Raw genomic sequence first — 21499 nt, 5'->3', positions numbered from 1 at the left:
AAGTTGTGGGTCTTAGGAACAACCACCAATGTTTTCCCCCTGTTGGGTGGCTCCGGGTGTTATATTGATGACGCTCCTGGCAGTCACTGATTCCACCTGAAAAGATTTAACGGAGCTCAGGTTTTATCAAGAACTTTGGAAAATACTTTTTCCTTTGGCTCTGTTTAGGAATTTCCATGTAGCTGTTTAGAAATGCCATTGGTGTTCATATGTGAGTGTAAAGAAACGGTTATGATTCTTTGTCCACTCTTTTAACCACAGGCTACACGGTTTTTGTTGCTAACAAAAGTCCTCATTATTCCTCAGCTGTTTTGTTATGACAGTTGCAAGATCCACGGTCCACTTTATGAAATGTGGGGCTTGTTTTTCAGGCTAGATCTGTGGTGAGAAGCGCTGGACTGAGTCAGAACCCTAGGTTCTTGGTTTCGTGGTTGTTATTAATGGCTGAGGCCTTTAATAACCTCTCCCTAAACCACAGTTTCTTCTTTGTTAGAGTGTGGACGACATCAACCCCACTGCACATCGCATAAGGCTATTGTGAGAATCACAGGGAACAATGTATTTGGGGAAGTAAATTGAAAAACTGCAAGGAGAAGCAATTATTTTTATTGTGTTATATGGAAAGAGCACATTTCCATGTACTTGAGTACCCCAAAATATATCATCACTTACATATTATGATTTGAACAATGCTGTGCAGAGAATATCTTTTCAGATTTTTGAAATATTTTTTTCTTTTTATAAGCATTTCCATTTTCCCTGTAGTTTGGGTATCCTGGAAATATTACAGTATTTTGAGGTACTAAAGAGATGGTGTCATACTTAGTACTTAAAAATAAGTCTGAGATTGAAAAAGTGTCCCAAATTATGTTTTTATCTCAAAATATATTTTGCATCATGTATCACGGTGTCCGTCTAGAACCCATGATATTGATGAGAACTTAGTTTTAAGTCTATTGAGTTACCTTTTTAGATTTTGTTAATAGGAGCCCTTAGCTTTTATATCATGATCACTTAAGTTTTTAGTACGTATCAGTACTTTCAGGTGTACTAATAGCACACCTCGTAGCACCCTGTGAGGTATTCAGTCACTATACATTGAATCTGTATGTAACTCCAATGGGAAATCATATCTAAATGTTGATTCTCTTGAAATGTTGCTAACTTTAGTTTTTAAATCTTTCCTATTCATTTACTTAGAGATTTACAATTGGTAAAGGCTTGCCTTTGGAACATGCATTCTAGTCTTTGACCCCTGCAGTCAGCTGGTCAAACAGCATTCTGTTATGCTCCGATGGTGCAACTCTGGGTGTTTGACTTGGAGGTGTCCTAGGATTTAACTTCCACAAGTAGCACAATCCTAAATATTTTTAAATCTCGTTAGGTGGAGTCTTTTGTTGTAACACGATTTTAATTGGAAAGAACTCTTACCTCGTGTCTTTTGATGAAATACCGTAGGACATTACTGTCCACCAAAACTCATTGCTGTATTTTTGAAACTGTTACTTTACCCATTCTTCTTTCCCTTCCCTACTTCAATACCCTTCTTCCCGCCACCCCCTGCTCTTCCCCCGGACCTTTTCCAAATGATGCACTTCCAAAGGAAAAGCCTCCAAAAGGAACTTGACAATTGTCATCCAAGAGCTCTGGGACATGTCTTCTAGAAAGGAGCTGCAATTATGGGATTCCTTTTTCAGGTTAAACATGAGCGTGCTTTTCGTAAAGCTGAAGAAACGGGCTGACTAATTGCATCTGGGGTTGAGGTTACAAGAGGCCAGCCACTGAGGAGGTCTTCAGATTCAAAGTTTTTATCTAGCAGGATAAGCACAAGAGTGGCCTGGTAGAGAGATAATCTGTAGCAATGTGACTGTTGCATTTTTCTGAAAATCCTTCAGATAAACTAAATGATTTGGTATGTGAGAGTGGATGCAGAAGGGAAGACACTGCCCCACCCCTGCATCTCCCCAGGGTGGTGTTTGATCCCAGGAGAAGACCAGCAGGCTCGGTTCTGGGAGCTTTGGTTCTAGGCCCTGGAAATGCTCATTCCGAGGCACACAGCCAGACTGCAGGAAACTTCAAGAGAGCAAATACATGTAGTATTCTCTATATACTTCAGTAGGTATGTCAAATACTGGGTGCCTTTCCTTGGTTCCAAATTAAGTGTTTAACCAAAATGTTCACATCCACCGAGGTTGGACTTGAAGATTTATTTGAAATGTCTTTTTTGCTCCCTGGCATAATTTTAAAGGGGCAGGTAACTTTCAACCACATGGTAGTAAATTTCTCCTTTCTCCAGTGAGCTGTTCTATGGCATTATTTTGTATTTGTGACCTTCTGCTGTACTTATGAATACGTAGACCTGTGTATGTGTGTGTAAAGGGCCTTGTGTGTGGGTGGTAGTAAATGAAAACGACTTTCACCTTTCACTGAAAGAGTTCTTTGTAAGTGGCAGAAGTTGTCCTTGTTTATCATAAATTTGCTTGTGAAAGTTATTCCGTCTGTCAGCTTCTCTCTCCTTTCTTTTGCAACACATTATCTTATCTCTAGAATACAGCATGGAGAATATCCAAGATAGTTCCTGCTCTTAATCTGACCTAGAATTGACATTGCTCTTTGGTTTGTAAAATTTAACATCTGTCTGGCCATGCTTTAGCATTTATTTCAAAATGACCAGAGCATCTCAGAGGCCAGAGAAGTCTCCTGTTTACTCTTTATGGTATTTGTTTCTCACATTCTAATGAACTGCGCCCGAAATTTCTAGGATCCCAACAAGACTGTTGTGTTTACTAAGTGCCTTATGCTTAGTGTCAGGTTTTGGTTCAGCGAATGAATGCACTGCATTTTTGCTGAGACCTGATGATACACTGACTTGGCAAAGGGCAAGATGGGAAGACTAAATACACAACCACATACCCATATACCCATATGGCCAGTTGAAGGTTGGGACTCCAAATAGAGATTCACTAAGAGAGTTGACACTTGGGTATAAATTAAGGGAGAATATCCAACTGGTATCAAACATTTTATTAGTGTGTAATGATAATTATCGCTGTAATATACAAAAATATAATAATATAACTATCGCTATAAAAGGGAGATGGAAGAGGCAGTAAATGAACTGTAAACAGAAGTTCCCAGCTAAGGCCAGCAGCATACCTAAGAGGCCAAACAGGGCCTCCGTGATAACCTGAATTCAGAATTAGGATCTAGCCACTGGGCATTCGCTCAGGTACAAACAACCTCAGTGTGGCCATCTGGCATGTACAAGTAAGGCCACCCTGCAGGTACAAATGAGACTTTCACTTATACCAAGGCCTTTTCTGTTTTGGCGACTTTGCTGTCACACCCCAAGTTCAGTCTTTGTGGATCTTGGAGGGAACTATTTTCTCCAGCATTACTTTCTGTTGCTTCCTTTCTTCTGCTCTGAGTCATATTCTGGTATTTTTCTCTCTCAGCATTAATATCTGAGCTGTTTCTACTCTAAGCAGTCGCTTTCTCATGGATATGCAGCCACCCTTTCAACATCTTTCTTTTTTCCCTCCTATCCCACTTTTTCAGTTAACTCTGAACACTCAGTTTTGTCATCTCTTTCATCATACCCTAATCATGACTCTGAAAAGAATCCCTAATGGCCATGTTGAGAGACCTTATACATTCTTGTATATGAGTATAATAAAGGACTGGAGACCATTAATCCTTTAAGAATATTTGCAGAAATTTGTATTCTCATTTTCCTCTAGCTAATACTTTTTTTCTCAGATATCAATATTAAAGGTCAATGAAAACAGTTTTAAAGTCAATTTTGCTTTTGATAAATTCCATTGCAAACTATTTGTGTGACTTTTAAGACATAGAAAATGAATCTTATCTATATTATGGGCTTCTTGGACAAGCCAGAGATTCGTAATTTTCTTTTTGGCAAGGGGAAGAACGTTTCAAGTTTCAAACAATTTAGGAACAAATAAGCTTTTGGAATACAGCTTGTAATTAGAGATCTGTCTTTGGTTCATACAAACATACCTCTATCAGTCATGAAATGTCTTCCAAACAACAAAAATAAACAACAATACTTTTAGCAGAATAGAGATTGCTCTTCTAAACGTAAGTCCTGTATAGCAAGAACTGATAAGAGTGCTGACCCGAGACGAAAACCCTTTGGCATCATATAAGAGCTGAGTTATGTATTTACCAGGGAAAGGAAGTGTAATAATACATTTAAGAGGGCTTTTCAAAAAAAAAAAATAATAACCAGAATGTTCAGGTAAAGATAAATTAGAACACTATTTCCTGACTATTTTAGTTATCTGAGATTCACTTCTATAAGAATTAAGATAGCATCTATAATATTTTTTGTTAGTTTCTTCTCATTTACTTTTAGTTTTTAGAGTAAGATTTGGTGGAGATGTAGGTATTAAAAGTTTAGATGATTATAATCACTCACATAGCACGTTGAAGTTTTAGAAAGCATTTTCCCAATATTCTTAATTGATCCTCAACACCTCAACAGCTTTAAATTGGGTAGTATGGTGACAGTCCTACTTTACAGGTAAGGAAACATCTGGTTCCCATGGGTACAATCTGTGTTCTTAAACATTAGTGTGCATAAGAACCGTTTGGGAATTATGAAAAACAGACTCTTGGGCTCCAAGCCCAGAGATTGTGATTAAAATATTTGGAATTGTTATGGACTGAATGTTTGTGGCCCCAACCCCCACCCCAATTCATATGTTGAAGCCCTACCCTAAGAATATGATGGTGTTTGGGAGATAGGGCCTTTGGGAGTTCTAATTAGGTTTATATTTGGTCATGAGAACAGGGCTCTCATGGTGGGGTGAGTGGCCTTAAAAGAAGAGGAAGAGAGAGAGAGAGAGAGAAAGAGAGAGAGAGAGAGATCTTGGCCTTTTTCTTGATGCATTCACCATGGAAAGGCCATGTGAGGACATGGCGAAAAGGTGGCCATCTGCAACCCAGGAAAGAGAGCTCTCACCAGGAAATTAATTGGTCAGCACCTTGATCTTGGACTTCCCAATCTCCAGAACTGTGAGAAAAATAAATTTCTGTTATTTTAGCCACCCAGTATATGGTATGTTGTTATAGCCGCCCAAGCAGACTAAGACAGGAATGGACTCAAGGAATTTGCCTTTTGTAACAACTGCCTCAAGTTATTTAGATGTAGGTGGTTCATTTGCTCCACTTTTAGAAACAGTGGGTTAAATTTATCGGCAAAAGTCACACCATTAGGAAGTAGTAGACCATCATAAGTGGAAGGACTTTTAACTCAAAGTTTTACTCTGGACTAATTGCTAATGCCATCCCATCCATTTGCCATTTACATTGTGTCAAGTCAATAGTCATGTGTTATTGTGAGCTTCCACTGTATACAGACTTTGGGGACAGTGACTTTCTTATTTTGAGTTTCTTTCTTAATACATTTAAAATGTACTAGAATATGAAAATAGAGGGTCATGATAGAAAGTCATTTTGGAAGGAGTGAATTTTCACAGGCATATCTCATTTGTAGAGTGACCATTTTCTCATTATATCTTAGGACTTTACACAAATTTAGGTAGCAAACATTTTATCACAGGTGTGATTTTGGACCCTTAAATCAAGATCATTTTATCTTGGTTTTAAGGAAAAGAATCCCAAGAACATAGCTTNAACACTGAGCAGAGTTGTTTCTCAACTTTGAGGAGTTATATTCAAACACAGATAAGCGAGTTTTGTTTGATGGTTTGGTCTTCGCTACATGGAAAGCACCAAGGAGGAAATATGTAAATATTTCTGTATAGTAAAACTTGAGAAATCTTATAAAACCTTAAGCTATCATCTTGACACTGCTGCACTAGTCCTCAATCATTAAAGCAGAGTGGCTTAGGACTAAGGGTAAAACATTCATGGTTTAGCTTTGCACTAACCAGAGAAGTTGTGCTGCAGTTTTAAGTCTCATGACCTCATTGTACTTTGGAATATAAAGCCATCCCTCAGACCACTGAGAATATAAGTAAGACCCCAGTAAGGCTTAACAACAGGCATTGCGATGTCTATAGCTAATCAATATGCATGGCATACTTGATCCAGTTTTATTCCTCTGATTTTAGGATTCCAATTGGATTTTTAGTTACCCATAAAAGTCCCAACTGGCACAGGCGAGGCGTAAGCATAGGGCAGAGGCCACATCCTGGTGGCCTGTGTGCCAGGCCCACCCTGCAGATGTGTTACATTTTGTTTGGCCTTTAAAGTGTTTCAAGATATTGTTTTTCTCAATTTTGCAGATGAAATTTTGCAATCTGGAGAAGTCACATAAACATCTAAATTCCCTGTTTCTCTTGAGAAATCCCTCTGGCCACAATGGGCACACAACAACCCATTCACTGCAGAATTAAATGCTGCCCCCTCTAATAGGGCACACAGTTCACCTAAAGGGGACTGGCTGCCTCACTCATTTTTGGTTCCTGTAGATGCCTAGATGTTTGAGTTTGTTATCCTGCAGATTGTACACTGACTTTTCCAATGGGTGAAGTCTTTCAAGTGGTTGATTGCCTTGGGAAGCAGACAATACACTTACTACATTTGTTTTGTCAGGTTCAAAGCCACTTTGGAACATCTCTCTTGAGTTGGTTTTCAAAGTTTCGACACTCATTTCACCAGTCTCCTTTGAGCAAATCTTTGTCCTTGAATCTGATTTTTGGAAACAGTTATTGGAAAATTTGGAGCCAAGTTTGGGGTAAAAAAAAAATATGTGTAACTCTGAAATGGTGAAAACCTGTTTCTCTTGGGTGGTTTGTAAGCTGACTCAAAGGTAGTTTAACAAAAAAAAAAGGCTCAATAATGCTTTGACGGATGGCCTTTACTTCTTCCAGATGTCAACTATCCTCTTCACTAAGCTTTCAGACTATCCTCTTTGTGACTCTATTACGCGTGTATGACTTGGGTTTTAATGTTTTGTTTGTTGCCTTCACCCCCTTGGACCCAGACTGAAAAAGCCACTTGGGAAAGATATACTTTTATTCATCTTTCATATGGTATGCATAGTTGGAGGCCAAAGATTGAAAGATTCATTATTGAATGAATGAATGAATGAATGAATGAATGGAGTCAATATAAATGGAAAGCATCCCAAGTTGAAGATTTTAAAGGGGGCAAGACACACTTTATATCTTGTTCAACACCTGTTCTCATTTTTAAAAATTTGACTATATTTATGTAATCAGAATGAATTGAAAATGAATTGTTTGGAGATTGTATAACTTTCCTTAGTCAGTGAAGGTCGTCCCAGGTATTGCAAAGGTCTTGAAAGTCACTGGTTTCCCCTTGACTGACACGCTTCCCTTTACTACACGCTTGTGGTTTTTCTAACTGATGAGCAAGGAAATGTAAAAGTTGTCGAATCAAAGGTGAATCAACGCCCTGCAAGAATTATAGCCTACTGTTCGTGTCCTAGTTCAAAAATAAAATATCGAAGTATTTCGGATGGCGTTAAACTTTTGATATTGCTAACTAAGTATCTGCATCAACCTCAGGATAGGGCAACGGGACACTTTGAAGCCTTCCATATAGAACGTTTAAAGGAACTAATAAGTATATTAAAACAAGAGCAATGACAAAACCCCAGAAACCACAAAACGCCATGGAAACCTAAATATCCCTTCTGTGTCTGTTTTTGCAAATCCAGATATTTTAAGATTGGATGTTCCTCTCTAGGAGTAGTGCAGGTAGTGGGTCGGCAGGCTTGGAGGGGATTCTTGATTGTTTCTATACGTGGGAGAAAAAGAAGGTCGTAGTCCCCCTACTTACATGTGCACCCAGAAACACACAGGTCTGCCCCACTCCACTCGCCTACCTTGGTGAAACTGCACGAGACTGGGCGGCTGCACCCTTCTCCTCCTGCTCTATTTTGGGAGCCCATGATCTCATGCCCTCTGCAGACCACACTCTGCAATTCCAGTCCCGCCAGCGCCACGAGGCCACGCAGGGCGATTCCTGCAAGTGTTCGGAAGGTGCCCCGGGGCGCGGGGAGGGGAAGGCTTTGGGGGAAGTTAAAGACACGCCCACGTTAGAGGACCCAAAATAACCGAAACGCAAAGTGCCCGAAATCAGACAGGAAGCCAAATAATCCGGGGCGTTGAGTTGCTTTCCCCCCACTTGTAGCTCTGGGTGGCGGGCGACTAGCCAAGGGCCCGGCGGCGGCGGGGCGGACGCGGCGGCGGGGCGGGGCCGCTGCGGAGCCTATTAAAGGTGCGGCGGGCCGGCGGGGCGGGAGCGCCCGGGACACGATGGAGCGCGACGGGTGCGCAGGGGGCGGGAGCCGCGGCGAGGGCGGGCACGGCCGCCGGGAGGGCCCGGCGGGGAACGGCCGCGACCCAGGCCGCGGCCACGCCGCCGAGGCGCCCGGGGACTCGCAGACGGCCGCGTCCTTGCTGGCCCCCATGGACCTGGGGGAGGAGCCGCTGGAAAAGACGGCGCGCGCCCGCCCGGCCAAAGACCCCAACACTTATAAAGTGCTCTCGCTGGTAGGTCCGCGGCCCCGCGCGGCGCCCGGGGCGGGGAGGGCGGCGCCCAGCTCCTGCGCTCCGAGCGCGATCAGCACCCGGGGCCCGGAGAGAGGCAGCTTGTGGCCGCTCCTCCTCGCCCTCAAGCTCGTCTCTGCAAGGCGGCAGGCACTGCGTGCTCATCATCACCCTAGGGGAGCTTTCTCTTCACCCCAAGGGAATAGCTCACTCTCACGTGTGTTAACTGTTGCCTTCAAAAAGGCCTGTTTATGAAAGCAGGCTGTTAAAAGTTGTGATCTTTAGAAACACCACCTCTAACCCCCAGAGAGGGGAAGAAATGACCAGCCCGCAAGTTGTGGGTCTTAGGAACAACCACCAATGTTTTCCCCCTGTTGGGTGGCTCCGGGTGTTATATTGATGACGCTCCTGGCAGTCACTGATTCCACCTGAAAAGATTTAACGGAGCTCAGGTTTTATCAAGAACTTTGGAAAATACTTTTTCCTTTGGCTCTGTTTAGGAATTTCCATGTAGCTGTTTAGAAATGCCATTGGTGTTCATATGTGAGTGTAAAGAAACGGTTATGATTCTTTGTCCACTCTTTTAACCACAGGCTACACGGTTTTTGTTGCTAACAAAAGTCCTCATTATTCCTCAGCTGTTTTGTTATGACAGTTGCAAGATCCACGGTCCACTTTATGAAATGTGGGGCTTGTTTTTCAGGCTAGATCTGTGGTGAGAAGCGCTGGACTGAGTCAGAACCCTAGGTTCTTGGTTTCGTGGTTGTTATTAATGGCTGAGGCCTTTAATAACCTCTCCCTAAACCACAGTTTCTTCTTTGTTAGAGTGTGGACGACATCAACCCCACTGCACATCGCATAAGGCTATTGTGAGAATCACAGGGAACAATGTATTTGGGGAAGTAAATTGAAAAACTGCAAGGAGAAGCAATTATTTTTATTGTGTTATATGGAAAGAGCACATTTCCATGTACTTGAGTACCCCAAAATATATCATCACTTACATATTATGATTTGAACAATGCTGTGCAGAGAATATCTTTTCAGATTTTTGAAATATTTTTTTCTTTTTATAAGCATTTCCATTTTCCCTGTAGTTTGGGTATCCTGGAAATATTACAGTATTTTGAGGTACTAAAGAGATGGTGTCATACTTAGTACTTAAAAATAAGTCTGAGATTGAAAAAGTGTCCCAAATTATGTTTTTATCTCAAAATATATTTTGCATCATGTATCACGGTGTCCGTCTAGAACCCATGATATTGATGAGAACTTAGTTTTAAGTCTATTGAGTTACCTTTTTAGATTTTGTTAATAGGAGCCCTTAGCTTTTATATCATGATCACTTAAGTTTTTAGTACGTATCAGTACTTTCAGGTGTACTAATAGCACACCTCATAGCACCCTGTGAGGTATTCAGTCACTATACATTGAATCTGTATGTAACTCCAATGGGAAATCATATCTAAATGTTGATTCTCTTGAAATGTTGCTAACTTTAGTTTTTAAATCTTTCCTATTCATTTACTTAGAGATTTACAATTGGTAAAGGCTTGCCTTTGGAACATGCATTCTAGTCTTTGACCCCTGCAGTCAGCTGGTCAAACAGCATTCTGTTATGCTCCGATGGTGCAACTCTGGGTGTTTGACTTGGAGGTGTCCTAGGATTTAACTTCCACAAGTAGCACAATCCTAAATATTTTAAAATCTCGTTAGGTGGAGTCTTTTGTTGTAACACGATTTTAATTGGAAAGAACTGTTACCTCGTGTCTTTTGATGAAATACCGTAGGACATTACTGTCCACCAAAACTCATTGCTGTATTTTTGAAACTGTTACTTTACCCATTCTTCTTTCCCTTCCCTACTTCAATACCCTTCTTCCCGCCACCCCCTGCTCTTCCCCCGGACCTTTTCCAAATGATGCACTTCCAAAGGAAAAGCCTCCAAATGGAACTTGACAATTGTCATCCAAGAGCTCTGGGACATGTCTTCTAGAAAGGAGCTGCAATTATGGGATTCCTTTTTCAGGTTAAACATGAGCGTGCTTTTCGTAANTCTTCATTTTAATTTGATCTCTTATAAAATTTGCAAGTTGAAGATTTTCATTTTCTTTGGAAAAAAGTATGATAATCTCAGTAACATTGGGATTTCTGGAAAATTAATTTTTCTGTAGTAATAAAGTTAATTTCAATTTTGATTCTCAATTTACTAATATAAAGGACTCAAAATTACTTGATTTTAGATCCACATGAAAAGTTTAAGACTTGTGAATAATTACCATTTTATTCATCTTACATTTAATTTTTCAAAATGAGATTACTTATAACTCATAGACGATGAAGATATTTCGAAAGCGTTTCTCCCCACTGAAATAATTTCTAAGAAAATATTTACACACCACAACACTTCTGTCAATTTTTCTCTTGGAACCAGACTATCATAACTCATCCTGTCTTTTAATTGGCTTGTCAAACTTTCCAGGAAACTTATTTAGTATATTTTTTTGAATTGCAGAAATGAATTTTTCAAGATATGGATGGGCTGAGAGTTCACTCAGTCATCTTATTCATTCAGTGCCAAGATGCCAGCTGTGCATCCCTGGTCTCTTTCTTTCCAGCTGCAATGTGCTTCTGTTGTACCCAGCTGCTTGTATTGTGGTTCCTGGAAGGAGCCGCACTTTCTTGTGACTGTGAGTCTTTGTGTGGGCTGCTCCTTAATCCTGGAATATCATACTTCTCATTCTCTGCATGACTAACTCTTACTTGTCCTTCAAGATTTGCTCAGGCATCATTTTTCTTCATTAAGTCTCCTATAACCCCTGTTCTAGTCTTTTTGTATATAAGGAAAGATTTGATCCTGGCAAAGAGGAGGGGCATTCTTTTAAGAATGCGACAACAGATAAGATCTAAAGACAGCAAGTAAGATACAGCTGAGCCACACAGGTCTTGGGCTAGGGCGCTGTCAATCGGGTCACTCTGTATTCACTCCCGACTACTGTGCCTCCCTGAGGGTTTCCCTGGCTCTCTCCACCAGGTTCCTCTGCTGACACACCTTGCACAAGCCCAACATGGTCTCGTTCAGATGCTCTTTCTGTTTTTACGTATTGCTTATTTATTTATTTTGACATTCAATATTATTTTATATTCATTCCAGGTGGACAGCATAGTGGTTAGACATTTATATTCTCAGCTGCTCTTTCTACATAATGACTTCTCAGTTGTGTCTCATGCAAAGTTCGCAAGTGATAGCAAACCTCATAGCTCAAGCCAGAGAAAACCTCAGGCACAGCAGAGGCAATGGATGGGCTGGATTTCTGTGAGGCATCTGATCAACTCAGTTGTGACCACAGGGGCAGAGCCATATCCCAGGATGTGTGGGGCTGCCTCTTCCAGTGGCTCTCAGCATGAACCACAGGAGGTGTAAGCAATGATGGTTATAAGGATAATGGCCATCCACTTTGGGAGCTGTACCTTTCAATGAGCTTCCAGCACCTCGTGCTACCCTTTCATAGCTCTCAACATCCAGTACTGCAATTAAATGTTAATATTTCTGTCTGTCCCACTGTGCTAGGAGCTTCTTGGGAGGATGAATCATTCTTGTTTTTCTTCTTTATCTCCAGTGGTGCTAGTACAGTCCTTGGTATACAGTAGGCAATCGATAAATGTGTGTTCAGATGGCTGGTGTATTAGCATTCAGTATAAATATTTTCAATCTATCTTTCATACTAAATATATTACTTTGGTAATTAGATGGTAACTAATTATAGGAATTTCTTGCCTCTCAGTTCTGGAGTCCTAGAATCCAAAGGCTCTGTTTTATTTGCTCCACAGAAAATAGAGATGCATTACAGAAAACAATGCTATTACCAGAATTAAGTCAATATTAAACTGAAGTAGAGGGTAAATTAAAGATGCATATTATAACCGCTAGAGCAACTACTAAGAAAATCACTTTTTAAAAAAGCTAAAATTCAACAGAGGAATTAACACCGTATAATAAATAGTTTTGAGACACATTTTAAGAAGTGAAGGAGGAACAGAGGACAAATAAAAAATCAAAAGACATGGACCATTTAGAAAACAAATAGCAAACTGCAAACTGGCAGGCATACACGCAGCTATCAGCAACTCTAGGTTTTGTTCGAATGGAGGTATAAGAGAAAAAGGGGAGTGGAGGGACTGTGGACAACCACAAAGTTAAAACGCTGGTGGCAGCTCCCTTTAGGTGGGGTACGCATTTTCCATTTTTCCAGCTCTTATTACTCTCAATTACCACATCTTACACTTCTGGGTTCACTTCCCAGAGGGGCCAGTATTCCTTCCTGACCCCATGCATGGGATCTCCCTCTGTAGATGAATATCCAACAGCAGTGCTTGAAATTTCCCCAAATTATGTATAAAGCATGCACAATTTCTGTAAAAATGAAATAGTTTTATTCTCTCTCTTGGGGTAGAGATTGGGTGATTTAAATATAAAAAGAATACATTAAAATTTTTATATAAAGTTGGGAAATGTTAAACATTACATTGGATAGCAGCGTAATTTTATTGTATTATTTGTAACACCATTTTATAAACGAGGAAACCAAGTCTCAGAGTTCTTATAATCTGTACCAGGTTACATAGTTACCCAAGCTTCTTCCAGAAGGCATATTTTTGTGCTTACAAAAAAGACAGAGAAATGAAGGTGTCATACAAAAATCTTAAAAACAAATTAACGCCATGAAAAAAAAAATCTTTTTTCTAAGTCTCATCAAGATGAAAGAATCTTGAGGTTTTTTTCCTTTTTGACTGGGCTAGATGTCTGGTGTTTCACCAGAGAATTGAAGAAAGCTGGGAAAGCTGTGAAGCAGCTGCAAAAGTAATTACAGCACATTTCATTTTTTAAACACTGAGCAGAGTTGTTTCTCAACTTTGAGGAGTTATATTCAATCACAGATAAGCGAGTTTTGTTTGATGGTTTGGTCTTCGCTACATGGAAAGCACCAAGGAGGAAATATGTAAATATTTCTGTATAGTAAAACTTGAGAAATCTTATAAAACCTTAAGCTATCATCTTGACACTGCTGCACTAGTCCTCAATCATTAAAGCAGAGTGGCTTAGGACTAAGGGTAAAACATTCATGGTTTAGCTTTGCACTAACCAGAGAAGTTGTGCTGCAGTTTTAAGTCTCATGACCTCATTGTACTTTGGAATATAAAGCCGTCCCTCAGACCACTGAGAATATAAGTAAGACCCCAGTAAGGCTTAACAACAGGCATTGCGATGTCTATAGCTAATCAATATGCATGGCATACTTGATCCAGTTTTATTCCTCTGATTTTAGGATTCCAATTGGATTTTTAGTTACCCATAAAAGTCCCAACTGGCACAGGCGAGGCGTAAGCATAGGGCAGAGGCCACATCCTGGTGGCCTGTGTGCCAGGCCCACCCTGCAGATGTGTTACATTTTGTTTGGCCTTTAAAGTGTTTCAAGATATTGTTTTTCTCAATTTTGCAGACGAAATTTTGCAATCTGGAGAAGTCACATAAACATCTAAATTCCCTGTTTCTCTTGAGAAATCCCTCTGGCCACAATGGGCACACAACAACCCATTCACTGCAGAATTAAATGCTGCCCCCTCTAATAGGGCACACAGTTCACCTAAAGGGGACTGGCTGCCTCACTCGTTTTTGGTTCCTGTAGATGCCTAGATGTTTGAGTTTGTTATCCTGCAGATTGTACACTGACTTTTCCAATGGGTGAAGTCTTTCAAGTGGTTGATTGCCTTGGGAAGCAGACAATACACTTACTACATTTGTTTTGTCAGGTTCAAAGCCACTTTGGAACATCTCTCTTGAGTTGGTTTTCAAAGTTTCGACACTCATTTCACCAGTCTCCTTTGAGCAAATCTTTGTCCTTGAATCTGATTTTTGGAAACAGTTATTGGAAAATTTGGAGCCAAGTTTGGGGTAAAAAAAAAATATGTGTAACTCTGAAATGGTGAAAACCTGTTTCTCTTGGGTGGTTTGTAAGCTGACTCAAAGGTAGTTTAACAAAAAAAAAAGGCTCAATAATGCTTTGACGGATGGCCTTTACTTCTTCCAGATGTCAACTATCCTCTTCACTAAGCTTTCAGACTATCCTCTTTGTGACTCTATTACGCGTGTATGACTTGGGTTTTAATGTTTTGTTTGTTGCCTTCACCCCCTTGGACCCAGACTGAAAAAGCCACTTGGGAAAGATATACTTTTATTCATCTTTCATATGGTATGCATAGTTGGAGGCCAAAGATTGAAAGATTCATTATTGAATGAATGAATGAATGAATGAATGAATGGAGTCAATATAAATGGAAAGCATCCCAAGTTGAAGATTTTAAAGGGGGCAAGACACACTTTATATCTTGTTCAACACCTGTTCTCATTTTTAAAAATTTGACTATATTTNACTTTTAGTTTTTAGAGTAAGATTTGGTGGAGATGTAGGTATTAAAAGTTTAGATGATTATAATCACTCACATAGCACGTTGAAGTTTTAGAAAGCATTTTCCCAATATTCTTAATTGATCCTCAACACCTCAACAGCTTTAAATTGGGTAGTATGGTGACAGTCCTACTTTACAGGTAAGGAAACATCTGGTTCCCATGGGTACAATCTGTGTTCTTAAACATTAGTGTGCATAAGAACCGTTTGGGAATTATGAAAAACAGACTCTTGGGCTCCAAGCCCAGAGATTGTGATTAAAATATTTGGAATTGTTATGGACTGAATGTTTGTGGCCCCAACCCCCACCCCAATTCATATGTTGAAGCCCTACCCTAAGAATATGATGGTGTTTGGGAGATAGGGCCTTTGGGAGTTCTAATTAGGTTTATATTTGGTCATGAGAACAGGGCTCTCATGGTGGGGTGAGTGGCCTTAAAAGAAGAGGAAGAGAGAGAGAGAGAGAGAAAAAGAGAGAGAGAGAGATCTTGGCCTTTTTCTTGATGCATTCACCATGGAAAGGCCATGTGAGGACATGGCGAAAAGGTGGCCATCTGCAACCCAGGAAAGAGAGCTCTCACCAGGAAATTAATTGGTCAGCACCTTGATCTTGGACTTCCCAATCTCCAGAACTGTGAGAAAAATAAATTTCTGTTATTTTAGCCACCCAGTATATGGTATGTTGTTATAGCCGCCCAAGCAGACTAAGACAGGAATGGACTCAAGGAATTTGCCTTTTGTAACAACTGCCTCAAGTTATTTAGATGTAGGTGGTTCATTTGCTCCACTTTTAGAAACAGTGGGTTAAATTTATCGGCAAAAGTCACACCATTAGGAAGTAGTAGACCATCATAAGTGGAAGGACTTTTAACTCAAAGTTTTACTCTGGACTAATTGCTAATGCCATCCCATCCATTTGCCATTTACATTGTGTCAAGTCAATAGTCATGTGTTATTGTGAGCTTCCACTGTATACAGACTTTGGGGACAGTGACTTTCTTATTTTGAGTTTCTTTCTTAATACATTTAAAATGTACTAGAATATGAAAATAGAGGGTCATGATAGAAAGTCATTTTGGAAGGAGTGAATTTTCACAGGCATATCTCATTTGTAGAGTGACCATTTTCTCATTATATCTTAGGACTTTACACAAATTTAGGTAGCAAACATTTTATCACAGGTGTGATTTTGGACCCTTAAATCAAGATCATTTTATCTTGGTTTTAAGGAAAAGAATCCCAAGAACATAGCTTGTTCTAAATGGGTTTCTTTCCCTTTATAAACTTCTTGACATTAACAAGCATTTGGAGCTTATGGTCTCTCATGGAGAGAGAGAACTGAAAAGAAATTCAGGTGTTTTTTTTTTTTATGATGCTATTTTGCAGCAAAATAAATACAGCGGTCATGAGATTTTTCCAAATAGAGCCTCATATTCTCCAGACTACCTTTAAATGATTTTGGATATATATGTTTATCAATATAAGACAACACATGTAGAACAGAGTTTCAGCCAGAATATTTTAAGTGGCAGTTGTCAAACCATGGTCTGGATCTCTGGGGGGCGGAGGCCCTAAGAGTCTTTCAGGGGGATCCATGAAGTCTAAAGTATTTTAACAATAGTGAGACTTTATTTGCCCTTTTCACTATTTTGACATTTACACTGATGGCATTAAAGCATTGAGGGGTAAAACTGCTGGTACCTTTGCAGAAATCAAGGCAGTGGCAGCAATTGTACAAATAGTCATGCACTTTAAATTAAAAAAAAATCAGTTTTGCTTAAAAGAATGTACTAGATGAAGCAGTAAAGATGAAGCAGATTTTATTAAATTTTAACTCTACTTTGCATGTCCTTAATATTCTGTATGACAAAATTGGAAGTATGTATTAATATATAGTACATCTGTGCATATATATATATATTAATATATAGTGCATACTGAGGTGCATACCATTGTTTTCTGGAGGAAAAGCAATTGCAGTGGATTTGAAAGCTAAACTGACTGCTTTTTTTCATGGAACACCAATTTTAGTAGAAAGAAAAACTGACAAACTGGTTATGCAGTCTTGGGTATTTGGCACATGGTTTCTCAAAAATGAATGATCTTAACATGTCACTTCAAAGAAAACAAATTAAGGGTAACTGTTGCTTATGATAAAATCTGAGCTTTCAAGCAAAAATTAGAATTTTGGAAAACGTGCATCTGCCATTGTAAATTTGACAGCTTCCCAATCCTTAAAGACTTTTCTGATGAAAATGATGGGGATAAGAATGTAATTTTTTATATGGCATAAGAACATGTCAACATTTGGAAGAACTACATAACTCAGTGAACCAACATTTTCCAAAGGATCAATGGATTATTTACAAAATTATACATGGATACAAGTACCATTCAAAGTGCAAGGTAAACGAATAGATTTTAATGTAACCATATGAAAAGTTCATCAATCTTTTGTCAAGTTTCATGTTGCATTTTACCTTTAGGAAATTATCACTTGTAGAACGCTGGTGTCTTTTTAAAGAATGTCCACAATGATCTGAAAAAGGCTTCTTAGGATCCTCAGTTATCTTTATTAGTAGAAAAGAATTTTGAGACCAAAAGTTTGGAGAGTACCTGCTTTTAGAAAAGGTGTACATTCAGTACTATTTTAAGAAACAGGAAGGGGGGAAATGAGATTAAGACATAAAAAGAATCAGTTAGTTATAACAGTTGTATCTTTATTTAAGTAAGCTCTTTTATTGGTTTCAGAATACTTCTACTTCTAGTTCCTCCTTTGGTCCAAATCACAGCTCTGCCATTAGCCCTGTGTTAGAGATGAAAACATCATGGCTCAGAGAAATTTGGGTACTTTGCAAAATCACAAAACTAACAATCCTCTTATTCTTATCACTGCAGTTTATTGATGAATCGTTTTGTAGTTAAGAATTGGGTTTAAATCCTGGTACTGTTATCTGTTTGAATGTAGGCAAATAAATTTCCTGAATATCAGCTTCCACAACCATAAAAGAGAGATTATAAAACCATATTAGGTGTTGTTAGGACAATTATATGAGATAACGTGTACAAAGTAGCACATAGTGTGCCCTAAGTGGCTGTTTTTCTTGTTATTATTGCTAAGCTTCAGTGTAACTGAATTTTTTATTTTTCCTTACTGAGAAGACATTTTATGTCCTTGCTACCCAAATTGTGGTCTGCAGACTAGCATGTTAGCGTCAACTACTTGGAACTTGTAAGAAATGCAGAATCGTGGGCCTCATCCCAGACCTAACCAGACCAGAATCCCCACAGATCCCCTGGGATTAGTTTGTACATTCAAGTTTGAGGAGCAGTACTCCATAGGGTTATGCTGTGGAGAAGTCACAGCAATGCCAATTTCTTTAGCTGGGGATTCTAATCAACTCTTGTTCTGCCCTTGACTTCACACATGCTGCTGGTCGCATTTCGCCCTTTTCCTTTCTTGGACCTCAAAGGTACATTAATGCAAGTAACCCCATAAAAGTGATCATCCTGATAAATCTAGTACCTGTCTGGCACCATGCATGTGTATTGCTGACTACATTCCCTATGCTGTACTTTATATCATCATGACTGTTTTGTAACTACCAACTTGTACCTCTTCATCCCTTCTCCTTTTTCACTCAACTCCCAACTCCCTTCCATCTGGCAACCATCAGAATGTTCTCTGTATCTATGAGTTTGCTTCTGTTCTGTTAGTTTGCTTATTTTTCTCTTTAGAGTCTACATATAAGTGAAATAATATGGTTTTGTCTTTCTCTGTCTAACTTACTTCACTCAGCACAATATCCTCTAGGTCCATCTATGTTGTTGCAGATGTTAAGATTTCACTGTTTTTTAAGGCTGAATAATATTCTGTTGTACATATATATATATATATATATATATACCACCTCTTGTTTTTAATCCCTTTTCCCCGTTTTAATTTTTCAGTTACAGTTGACATTCAGTATTATTTTATATTAATTTCACATGTACAGCATATGCTTAGACATTTATATAATTTAAGAAGTGATCCCCCTGACTAGTCTAGTACCCACATAGCTCTATACATAGTTATTACCATAATATTGTCTATATTCCCTACCTATGCTTTACTTTACATCCCTATGATTATTTTGTAACAACCAATTTATACTTAATCCTTTCACCTTTTCCACCTTGCCCCCAACCCCTCGCATCTATCACCCCAATAAATCTAGTATCCATCTGACACCGTATGTAGTTATTAAAATATTGACTATAATCCTATGCTATACCCTACATCCCCATGACTACTTTGTAACAACCAATTTGTTCTTCTTAATCCCTTCCCCTTTTTTCACCCATGACCCCAACCCCTCTCTCATCTGGCAACCATCATAATGTTCTCTGTATCTATGAGTCTGTTTCTGTTTTATTTGTTTATTTTGTTCGTTAGATTCCACATGTAAGCAACATCACATTACATTTGTCTTTCACTGTCGGACATACTAACGTTGCTTGTAATACTGGTTTGGTGTTGATAAACTCCTTTAGCTTTTTCTTGTCTGGGAAGTTTTTTATCTGTCCTTCAATTCTAAATGATAGCTTTGCTGGGTAATCTTGGTTGTAGGTCCTTGCTTTTCATCACTTTGAATATTTCCTGCCAATCCCTTCTGGCCTGCAAAATTTCTGTTGAGAAATCAGCTTACAGTCTTATGGGAGCTTCCTTGTAGGTAACTAAGTGCTTTTCTCTTGCTGCTTTTAGGATTCTTTCTTTGTCCTTAACCTTTGTGATTTTAATTATAATATGTCTTGGTGTGGGCCTGCTTGGATTCATCTTGTTTGGCACTCTCTGCACTTCCTGGACTTGTATGCCTATTTCCTTCACCAGATTAGGAGGTTTTCAGTCATTATGTTTTCAAATAGATTCTCAATTCCTTGCTCTCTCTCTTTTTCTTCTGGTACCCCTATGATGCGAAAGTTGTTACTCTTGATGTCATCCCAGAAGTCTCTTAAACTATCCTAATTTTTGGGGATTTTTTTTCTTTTTGCTATTCTGATTGTGTGTTTTCTGCTTCATCTAGTCTACTGGTGATTCCTTCTGGTGCATTCTTCATTTCAGTTATTGTATTCTTTACTTTTGACTTGTTGTTTTTTATGGTTTTGGTGTCTTTTTTTATTCTTGCTATCTCTTTGTTGAAGTTCTCACCAAGTTCCTTGAGCACCCTCATCACCATTGTTTTGAATTCTGTTTCTGGTAGTTTGTTTGGCTTCCTTTTGTTTAGTTCTTTTTCTGGAGTTTTCTCCTGTTCTTTCATTTGGGTTGTATTTTTTTGTTTTGTTTGTATGTTTTCTCATTTTGGCTACCTCCCTGTGTTTTTTTCTGTATTAAGTAGGGCAGCTACGTCTCCCAGTCTTTCCAGGTGGCCTTACATAGTAGGTGCCCTGTGGGGCCCAGTGGCACAGTCTCCCTGGTCTCCTGAGCCAGGTGTTCCAGGAGTGTCCCTTGTGTGGGTTGTGTGTGCTGTCCTGTTATAGTTGAGCCTTGATTGCTGTTGGCACATCAGTGGGTGGGATTAACCCTCAGGCTGACTGGCTATGGGGTTTGGCCACATCCACAGCTTATATGGCTGATGTGTGGAGGGTTTACTACATGGAGCGGGATTTGCCCCAGTGGGCTCTGGTGCCTGTTGAGACTACCCTTTGTGTGCCACTTGTGGGGCTATTGGACAGTGTTCTGCTGTGGTCTGAAGCCAGCCTCCAAGAATGTTTGTTCTGGGGCTTGTTGGGAGGGGCTCCAGTGCAGGCCCAGGCAGCCACTGCCTGTGACTGGCCGGAAAGTACCTGGCAGGAGCTACAAAGTGTTCCACAGTTGGTCGCTGCCTGTGCTGTACCTAGAGGTACGTGGGAGAGGCCACGCTGCAAACTGAGGATGGCTGCCACCAGTACCAGGTCTGGGGTAGCTCTGAAAAAAGCCAGGACATTTCGAAGCCTCTAAATTGCTGATTCGATCCTCTGCTTCATCTAATCTACTGTTGATCCCCTGTAATGTATTCTTCATTTCCATTATCGTATTAATTTCTGACTGGCTATTTATTATGCTTTCTATCTCCATTTTTATGTTTTCTGTTACTTTGTTAAAGTTCTCACTGAGTCCATCTACTTAAGTTCATTAAACATCCTTCTAACCAGTGTTTTGAACTCTATATCTGGTAGATTGCTTGTTTCTATTTTGTTTAGTTTTTTTTTTTTTTTTTGAGCTTTGTTCTGTTCGTTCATTTGGGATGTATTTCTTTGTCTTTCCATTTGTCTGCCTCCCTTTGTTTGTTTCTATGTATTAGATAGGGCTGCTATGTGTCCTGGTCTTAGTAGAGTGCCTTTATGTAGTAGGTGTCCTGTGGAGCCCAGTGTCACAGTCTCCCTGGTCACCTGAGCTGGGTGCCCCAGGTGTGTTCCTTGTGTGGGTTCTGCATGTCCTCATATTGTAGTTTAGTTTTGGTTGCTGTTTGCACATCAATGGAGGGATTGACCCTTAGTCTG

At 39.6% G+C, this 21499-nt stretch overlaps 1 protein-coding gene across 1 annotated transcript in view; it reads left to right on the top strand.

Annotated features, from left to right (window-relative positions):
- Positions 1-8276: 8276 nt before the first annotated feature.
- Positions 8277-21499, top strand: part of ENPP1 (ectonucleotide pyrophosphatase/phosphodiesterase 1) — a 72325-nt gene continuing 59102 nt past the window's right edge. Inside the window, exon 1 of the mRNA XM_019663465.1 lies at positions 8277-8513. Coding sequence (XP_019519010.1) covers positions 8277-8513 — 237 coding nt within the window. The remainder of the gene's footprint in view (positions 8514-21499) is intronic.

Source organism: Hipposideros armiger, unplaced genomic scaffold (genome assembly GCF_001890085.2).
Source record: "Hipposideros armiger isolate ML-2016 unplaced genomic scaffold, ASM189008v1 scaffold_391, whole genome shotgun sequence".
In the NCBI taxonomy this organism is placed as follows: Eukaryota; Metazoa; Chordata; class Mammalia; order Chiroptera; family Hipposideridae; genus Hipposideros; species Hipposideros armiger.
This window is presented reverse-complemented; position numbering and strand designations above follow the sequence as displayed.